Genomic DNA, 9,809 nt, shown 5'->3' with positions numbered 1-9,809 from the left:
CCTTTTCCAACATGCAAGCCCTGCGTGCACTGTCAACGTCACATAGGCAGAGCCACTGTACACGGTTACGTCCTGGTCTGCGTGATTCTCGAGCACGACAATCAGCACACTCATTCTGAAGCCTGTGCTGAAAAGTGAGACGGTAGTCGTGAACTTGTCATGACTTCAAATTCCCCATTAGACAAGTGCCTTACTACAGCGGCACCTGAATATCTTCGCCCATCAGTTTGATCAATTTTCGAGGAACCATCAATAAAGAGAATCTCCCCAGCTACCAAAGCGTTTTCCTTCAGCATCAGGATCTCCTCATAGAACTCTTCATAGTTTGAGCAATCATGTACATGCTCGTCCTCTGCCAGTGGTTCTGCTACAAACGTGGCACGGTTCACTGTTTTACATCTGACGATTTTAATCACCAGATTTGATATGACCACCTCATGAGCAGAAGCTCTTTGAGATGTCAGTGTACCCTTGGGTTTTTCTAAAACAGCAAATAATGCATGCTCAACAAACATTGTCATGGAACACCCCATCACTATGCTAGCCAACTTCTCAATAGTGAACGTGGCAGCTGCCAGCGATTGTTCGCAAGGGAAGTGACCCTTCATTACTGGGTCCAAAATCCCACTGTAATATGCTAAAGGCTTGTACCCCGACATAGTTATCTGTGCGAGTACTGCTGTCATTACTGTTCCATTTGTGTGCAAGAAGAAAAAGAATTACTCAGAATAATTAGGAATCCCGAAAAATGGAGCCATACAAATTGCCTTTTTTAATTCATCAAATCCTTCCTCCATTTCCTCAGTCCATACAATATTTTCTCGATTCTGCTGTGCCTTTTTCAGGACCTGCAACAATGGTCTCGTGTATGAACTATAATCAAAGACCCATGCTCTCACATAATTGCACAGTCCCAAGAACTGTTGCATATGCTTTATCGTGTGTGGTTTTGCAGTTTTCAAAATTGCCTCAGCCCTTTCAGGCGTGACTTTCTTTCCTGCATGCAAGATTAACTGACCTATGGATAACACATCTTCTTGACAATACTGCAATTTCTCCTTGTCTACTTTATATCCTTTCTCTGCCAGGATAATCATTAGCTGAACTGAATCATGTCTGCACTCTTCCTCCGATGTGCTGCAGACCAAAATATCATCTACGTATTGCAGCACTACACTTGGCAAATCAATATTGCTTAAGTCCATTTGTAGGACTCTATTGAAAATCGATGGTGACTCACAGTACCCTTGGGGTAACCTTGTGCTGTTCGACTTAGTCTGGCGGAAGGTAAATGGCGTCAGATCCTGAGAATGTTTATGCAACAGGATTGAGAAAAACACATTTTTTAAGTCAATCACAGTGAAATGTCATGCTTCAACAGTGATACTACATAGAATTGTCGCCGGGTTAGGAACTACAGGAAACGCGACCTCTACTATCTCGTTAATTGGTCACGTCACATGTCCTGCACTAAACGCCACGGCCCACCCTTCAATTTTTTCACAGGATACACTGAGGTATTGCATGGTGACTCTGACATCATTAATATGCCTTGATCCATCATGGCGGATATTGTCTTAAAAATACCCTTGTCTGCCTCTGAAGATATAGGATACTGTCGTGCTTGAGGTAAAATTGCTCCTGGCTTCATTTTAATCTTGACTTCTCCAACCCCCTTCAATGGGCCTACGTCATAAGGGCCTGTAGTCCATAAAGAAACTCGCACTTTTGCCATGTCTTCATCAAAAAATGTGGGACGATGCAGCACTATCACCATTTTATGTGGAACCTTGCGTCTTTCTGCTCTGACCCAATATGTAATGCTCATTTCAAATATTACCTCATCATCAGATGGGTCATCTTTAAACAGATCCTCATCAGTGAAGTCCGTCAATCTGTAACCTTCTCCAATAGCAATTACTGTGCTCCATGATCTGCCTTCGTCATCAAATCCTATAAGCAGAGCCAAGACTCCTCGTATTACTGCTGATTGCAGCTCCAAGGGAAATACTCGTCCCCCTCTTTCTCCATGGGCATCTCGGGCCTAAAGAAAAATTTGTCAGGTATTCTCACAATCTTCCCCACTAAACCAGGCAGCCATGTTAGCAATATGTGCACCCCATAATGAAAGACTTCTGGTTCTAATGGTACTCCTCGTATGGCCATTTGTCTTGTAAAAGCCATGATAAAGTCGCTCACATTTAAATAATGTATTCCTGGTGTTGAACACACTATACCTTCATCAGTAAAATAAATTGTCATATTTAACTTCGTCATTAAATCTCGACCCAGTATATTATCCGGTGCCTGCTTTGAATACAACAACAGAACAGACATATTGCATTCTCCTATAGAGACTGGCCATTTTTCAGTAAAAGGAACTCTACTTGTAGCTCCTGTGAAACCTTGAGCATTCGTGGCATTTCCCGACATTAGAAATTCCCCCCTCATATACATGAGTGAGTTGCACCCATGTCTACTAAAAAAGAAAAGGATTTGCCTCCTATCGTGACGTCAACCCTTGGTACCTCTTGAGGATTAGGCATTACAGATAGTACTGAACACATCAAGTCACCCAGTGAGCTGTCCTATTGTGGGTACATACTTATTCCTGTGCCCGTGAAAGGATTCCCACTCTCCATGGTGACGCCCCCTATCCTGGGAGTCAGTAACTATCCTGTGTTTGCGCTCTGCTGTATTTACATGGGCGTGGGTTGTTAATGCCCTTGCGGCGGATTCAATGGTGCTTGATGTGATTGCAAAGCCTGTTGCATTCTCAGCGCTTGTGCCTGATACACTGTTTGATCTTGGGCAAATCCATCCCTATTCTGTGAGCTATAGGCGGAAGGATAAACTGTCCCCCCCTTTTGAGAATTGTCCAATCTGTACATACCCTTGGCTTCCACATGTTCTTGCTATGTGTCCTGTCATTCCACATGTCCAACATACAGGAGGAAGTCTCTGAATGTGCCCTCCCTGCATGCCCTGATTATCATTTTGCATAGGCTGAAACCCACCCTGGTTATTCTGGAAGTTTCCCTGATTATTTTGAAAGCCTCCTCTTCTGCAGAAGTTTCTCCTTCCTCGAGATACAAATCCATTCCCTCCTTGATCAAACTGCTGTTGGTTATTCACGTGTGGCGTACCTGGTGCTAGCTGCATTCTTGGCCCTTCTCCACTTGTTAGCATTACTCCTTCTATAGCATACTTTCGATAGCTTTTTCTGTACCAACTTAGCCTCCTCAAGCTTTCTACCATCTTCCTTCTTTTGGTTTTTCTCTTGCAATAATCGGCAATGATGCGCAATGGTCAGCTGTATTTCTGGCCATGGTTTCGTCTCCATACCCCCCAGCTTCTTGAGCTGCCTCTGTACCTTGTCTTGTAGCCCGTAACATAATATATGATAAAATACAGGTATCGATTTTCCCCATGGCTCCCCTGTTTCCAAAGACCACTGCTCTTGGAAATTTTGAATGTAAATCAACGGATCTTCCCCTTCCTGCATCTTTCGTGCCATTATAGCTCCCATATCAGACATGTCTGGATACTGTACTCGAAGCGCTTTCCAAACTGCAGATCTGCAATTGTTAAACGGTGCTCCATCATGAGCAGTATTCTGTGCAGTGGCACCTGCATATCCTGCTCTCGACCAAATGTCATCTGGTCTCTCCCCAAGTATAGCTGCTAGAAGACCCTTAATGTCCCTTATAGCCAGCGCATTTCCTCCTGTCATTTTCTCTATTTCATAGATCCATTTTGCCGCACCCGACATCAGACTCAGGAGTTTACACCTTAAATTATCCTTATCCATCTGGGGCCAAAGAATATACTGTGGTCTGATCCCTCCTTTCTCTAACAACGGGAATTACGAGATCTAAAATCGCATTCATCCCCCATTGTCTGCCTGTCCATAGCAGGGACAATAGTTCTGCACCATCATCTTCCTGGTAATGACCTTAGCCTGCTCACATAAGGTGGTGAGTCTCCCCTTACACAATGGGATCGCCCCTTAGGTCAATCTAGCCATGCCAGTGATTCTGGCGTCCTCGATTTAGGTAGGTCTAGATCTGACCATCTCACTTCTCTGTCTGTCGGAGAACACCCCTCGGGGCCACATGCACTAACTCCCTCCTCCCTACAGAATGTTTCTCTGTCTTGGTCCGACAAATCCTGTCCTCAACTGGTGTGGCTTCCCTCTTTCTCATCTCTATTCAGATTCAACCTGTCAAAAGACAAGGATTTATGCTCGAGGTTAAATAAACCTCCCTCTTTGCCTTGTGGCTGTGCACCTTCAAATCGATAATTTTTTCCTTTATTTTTTTTATTTGCCTTTGGTCCTCATCTCGTGATAGACCTTGTCAATTTGTTCTCCTATACCTCCCATCTCATTATCATCCTCTAGGTCTATTCCAGACGGTCCTGGCAATGGCTCATGTGTCGGGGAGAGTTCCTCTAGGTCCTCCCATGCTATTACTGGATTAGGCGCCATTCATTCCTTTTCTATGCGATCGAGATCAGGTGCACTTTGCCTTCTCTTTCGTTCTATTTCTTCATCAACTACCCTTCGTTTTCTAGATTCTTCTCTAGTCCTATCCTCTTCCTGTCTTTTCATCTCTCTTCTCTTGTTTGCTCTATGCACTTCTTCATCTTTGCGTCTTTGAATTCTTTTATTTCTTATCATCTATTCTTCTTCTTCGCTTCTCTTTTCAAGCCTATCTCGTTCTTTGATTGCCCTCTGCCTACTATCATACTTCCTTTGTTCCTCTGCTTTTCCTGTTTTTTCAACTGTTCATCTTGATACAGCTGTTCTTGCCTTTGTCTATTCTTTCTTTTAGCCTCGTTTTCTTTGAATCGCTTCTCTCGTTCTTTATCTTTCCTATCCTGATCATCCTGATCTTCCTTCTGCCTTACTTCCTCGATGCTCTTTCCATCAAGTTTGAGCAATATCTGACCACCCATCCATTCGTTCTGTATGAGCGCTGCCTCGTCAGTTTTGTCTTTCTCTCCTTTTCATCTCTTTATTTCTCTCCTTGTGTCTAAAGACATAGCTGGTTTATCACTTCTCTCCTTGTGCCATTTCTCCCTGTCCCATGGGGTTTTAGGGATTACATCCCTCTCTGGAGTCTTTTCCGGACTCTTGTTAATACAACATGCAGGTGACTTATACGTTGGGTTGCAATGCCCAGTTGTTGCCTTAATCTCTCTTAAAGAATATACTCCTTCATCTTTCGTAATATCGCTATTTACTTCAGGCGAGGTAGGGGGAGCAGAAGGCTCTTCACCCCCCTCGTTACACTGGTTAAGCATCCAATCCTCAGGAGGCGGGTCTTCCCGTTCCTCCTGGTACATTTGCCAGAGCTCTAAGCCTGCTAACCTTTTTTCTAACTTTTTCTCCGCATATGCTGCATGCAATGTCGTCATATGCTGCAAAAAGGCGTTTAGACAGTAATCCCCCTTGTGGCCATGGCATGAACATTTTATCTGCCATACCCTTAACCCATTCTGCACTGTACTGCTTCAACTTGGGCACGTGTTTTGGCAGCTGTCTGCACAAATGTATAAGTGGCGTAATAGCCTCCATCATGATTTTAACCACAATCGACAGTCACAGTTCACCGTTATTTCATACAGATAAATGCTTTCCAGAAAAATAATACAATATGAGTGTGCACCAATCATCGCAGCTCCAAGCCTCTATATCACGTTTTACTTCAATCTACTTATTTACTAAATCACTAGTCACTAAATAAATAAATAATTAACTTTCAAATCTCAATATTTCTATCACTGTCTATTTCTTTCTCGTTTTTTCAATATTTCATTTCTTTACCACATACAACATATGCAATATACAGACAATCAGGACAAACTTGACAAACTGGCCAGCACACATATACTTTCGTCAACGCTCCTCAAGACTTCTCTGCCCCTAAAAAAATACTCTGATGGAGTATAAACCGCCCTCTTTAACGATACCTTGATCATTCGTAGCCTAGATTTGTCCACTTGGACTTTAGGACGGGTTCCTTCTGAACGTCCTTGACGTAGGATCCTGGGCTCATTATATAGAACACTCTTAGTCTATATATATTAAATTGCGATGCTCATCATCAAACACATATGACGCTCTTTGTCTTAAACTAAAATAAAATACCCCAACCAACCCTCCGTACTCTATCCTTATTTTATCACTTTTCCCCACTCGATACTCATTCAATTTGCCATCTCACTCAGCCTACTCACCATTCGCTTTTTCGATTTCTGAATCTCGGGATCGTCTCCTCCTTAAACCAGCCGCTTCAGCCTTCAGTTCGCTCAGCCTCTCGTAGAAGTCAGGAGGGGAATTCCGTAGGAAAACGAAGAACCCGTCCCACCTGTACTTGTAAGATTAATTTTAATCTAATTGCTGCTAATTACAAGGAGCTTCACGTTCTTTCACCTAAATGGTGGAGAACGTCCGATATTAACAGGACCCCAAATCTTACTAGATTGATGGGTTATTAACCATCAGCTCTGCTACCACGTGAACTGGGGTGCCCAACTCAGCCCTTTAAGCCGAGGTAGCAATACTTTGAGATGGATGGTGATCCAGAAAATACTCAAACATCAATAATAAAACTGACTCAGGAAGTTGGCAAAGTTCAACTGTTTTAATGTCAATTATCTAAAACAGGGAGTACAATGGCCATCATCCGACATCGCACTAGCAATCTCAAACATAATATGAAAAACAGCATTTTTATACTGAAAATTCGTAATTACTGACATAAATCTATGTTGCAAACTACAAAAACCTATGAGTGACAGTGATAGGCTGTTAGAGGAACATCTATGTATACGTTCCATACTTGTCGGGAAGGTGATTGGGTATCTTAACATCAGGTGGGCAACTAAGCCCTCCTCTAGTGCAGGTCACTATGAACGTCATTAAATACATGACGTCCCATTGGTTACATTAACTATTGGGCCCTCTATTATGTGTGTCTCTATAATTGATTGGCACCCTTGTACTCCTCTGTAATATTCCACATGCATAAGCAGCACACAGGCTGGCACCCAGGTACTTGGTGGGCTGGTCATAACCATAGCTTCCCACCAATTAGTCCACTATCTATCATCACTCTTCTGTCTGCCAGTCAATTAGCCCTTGGAAGTTTGGCCTCAAGTTTGTTCTTCGTGCTTGGGAATAAGAGGGAGTATAGGCATCCCTTGCCTCCCAGTTTCGATTTAGCTCAGTCCACTGTCTATTTTCATCCGACCACGTGAATGCAGACCATGATTCGGAACCTTTTGGTGTATTAAACTCTATTAAATGAAGAACCTCTGACGTCTTCAGTGTTTTTACATCTCACCTCAATGAGAGTTTGTTCTTTTCACACGTTAATTGTATCTTCTGCAAGAACATCCTGACTTGTAGCAGCCTTGACTACTTGGTGTTAGGCCAACCAAACCCTTGCTTGATTCACCTCCATGGTTAAGCTTTCAATTTCTAAATGTGACACACTGAGAAATCCTTCCGCTCACAGTGTCCAGCTCTGCTAAAGTGCATTATGCAATAGCTGTAGTCCATTTATTCCTATACAAATACGTTGGCGCATTGCTGCAATCTATTCACTATATAGCCAACCTTAAAGAATACTTTATCTGCTTGCATTGCTGCAACTGTATAATTGTAAAATGACTTTGTATCCTCACAGATGAAAATTGGGGGTCGCCAGAGGTCGCAAGTGCGACCTCTGTGGTCACAGTTGCGACCTCTGCTGACCTCATGAGACCTCTGGACTGGAGCATGTGTTAGCATGAGTATAGCAACTGTACCTTGCAATGATGGATGATGATGTAAACTAGGCATTCTCATTGTCTAGTCTGCAGGTTAATTAAAGCCCACAAGAACTTTCCTCTGAACCGTATCGCTTTCTCTCACCATCGCTCTCACTCTCCCTCTCCATCTCTCTCCTCTCTTTCTCGCAATCTCTACCTCTATCTGTCTCTCGCTCTCTCGCACCGAACTAATACATCTCGCTGGCCTCAAAGCAGGTAAAAAATGACCACAGCAGCAGAGAGCCACAAGTAACGCTTTGTTGTAATGTGTCTCTGTCCTATCTCCATGGCATGCTGTTCAGGAAGTTTGTTTGCATGTATGAGGTAATAAGTGCCAAGAGTATGGGATGTCGTGTGAGTGTACTACTTTCCCTATTTTGCAAACCTCTGAAGCCTGAAAAGTAGATCCATGCAGGCTTGAAATGTGGCCAACTTTGCACCAGACCTGCAGATGAACTGGTCTGCATTAAATCTCAGTTACCAGTTTAATGGTACCTACTACAGAGTATAATTTGCTTCTGACTTTAAGAACATTCAGACATGTAATTGCTAATTTTACTATAGCCAGTAAGATAGCTCAGTGAGGTGAGCACTCACTGCCGCAATGTGTGTGTGTGTGAGCTGCAGGTTAGAGATTTGAATACCGGCAAGGCTAAATCAGCCTTTTATCCATCTGAAGTCGATAAATGAGTACCAATGCAGGCTGGGTAATATTGTATGTATATCTGGTCTATATAAAGTGCTTAAGCTTAAGTGCTATATAATAACACATCATTATCATTTGGCCTTGGATGTCTGCTTGCATTCACAGTCATTTGGTAATACAGACCTATACACACTGATATTAACGATACATATGGTGGTCCATTCTTGTATGAAATGTATATCACATTAGTGATATTGTAACCATATTTTTCGTTGTGTACTTAGGAACAATACTATGTGATGCCACTTCCTGTTTTGCCAAGGGGTAAAGGGTTGTGTTTTATTGCTTCCCATGATGTCACTTCGGGGTGGGGTCAAATGACATCACTTCCTGTCATGTCATCAGAGGTCACGGTCGTGTGATGTCACTTCCGCTACCTCTGGCATTTTTGTGAAATGACGTCCCTGGGTATCCTCTTCATTATTTCTGTAGCATGAGCATCTTCATCTCGAGCCTGAAATGTTGCTCATCTTTAACATTTCCTCTTAAGTGCCTATGGATCATCTATGTTCTCTCATCTCTGCATATCTCCTGGGTGCATCAGCTTTGCTCCATTGCTCCATTGCACTTTCACTCATCTTTCCCACTTCCTTGGGGATTTCATTCAGATGGCCATCATATTGTCGTGAATGCATATATGGCTTTCTTAATGGGAACCTTGCTTCCATGATCCTTTTCAGTATTAGTATTCTAACTGGTACTGAGCATGTCTCACACTCTGGCTCCCAACATATAGGCAGCATGGGGGAGGAGCTTTGGGTGGGGGTACTTGGCTCCACCTTTACACATTACAATAGTTGAAATTCATAAATGCAAGGACATTCTTCATTGTGTCATGGTTGTGTTTATTGATTGACCTGAGTGGCAAACGGTGGCGCCTGGCATGTGCTATGTGTATATCTCAGAAAAAAATGGTCTATCAGTCCTTGACGAGCCAGTCGCCCATCCCTGACATCATCTCTGGCAATGAGTGTATGCACCTCTGCCACAGGAACTGCATCTTCATCCTTTGGAGGTGGCATGGCCACATCAGGTGGTAGAGGGACATTCCGCTGGAAGCAGATATTGTGCAGCATGGCACACACAAGCACTATTTTGCCCACTTTTTCAGGTGAGTACATCAGGGCTCCCCTTGTACGGTCCAGGCAGCAGAAACCGGCCTTCGGGAGGGCAAATGTCTGCTCTATGCACACACAGCTCCTGCTTTGAGTGTGGTTGTAAGCAATATCCTGTGGTGTTTGTGGATCCCGCACAAGTGTCCTGAGCTAGGGCAGCTGCAGGT

General features: G+C 43.3%; 1 protein-coding gene across 1 annotated transcript; it reads right to left on the bottom strand.

The window, feature by feature from the left end:
* Nucleotides 1-719: 719 nt before the first annotated feature.
* On the bottom strand, nucleotides 720-1,097 carry LOC138527172 (uncharacterized). Its single transcript, XM_069638279.1, has one exon. It carries the CDS (start codon nucleotides 1,095-1,097, stop codon nucleotides 720-722), a length of 378 nt encoding a protein of 125 aa, XP_069494380.1.
* Between the last annotated feature and the right edge of the window lie 8,712 nt (nucleotides 1,098-9,809).

Source organism: Ambystoma mexicanum, chromosome 14 (assembly GCF_040938575.1).
Source record: "Ambystoma mexicanum isolate Mex_15411 chromosome 14, UKY_AmexF1_1, whole genome shotgun sequence".
Lineage (NCBI taxonomy): Eukaryota > Metazoa > Chordata > Amphibia > Caudata > Ambystomatidae > Ambystoma > Ambystoma mexicanum.
This window is presented reverse-complemented; position numbering and strand designations above follow the sequence as displayed.

Coding starts and splice junctions, on each gene's coding strand:
- LOC138527172 (XM_069638279.1), bottom strand. CDS start 1,097: ATGATTATCCTGGCAGAGAAAGGATATAAAGTAGACAAGGAGAAATTG.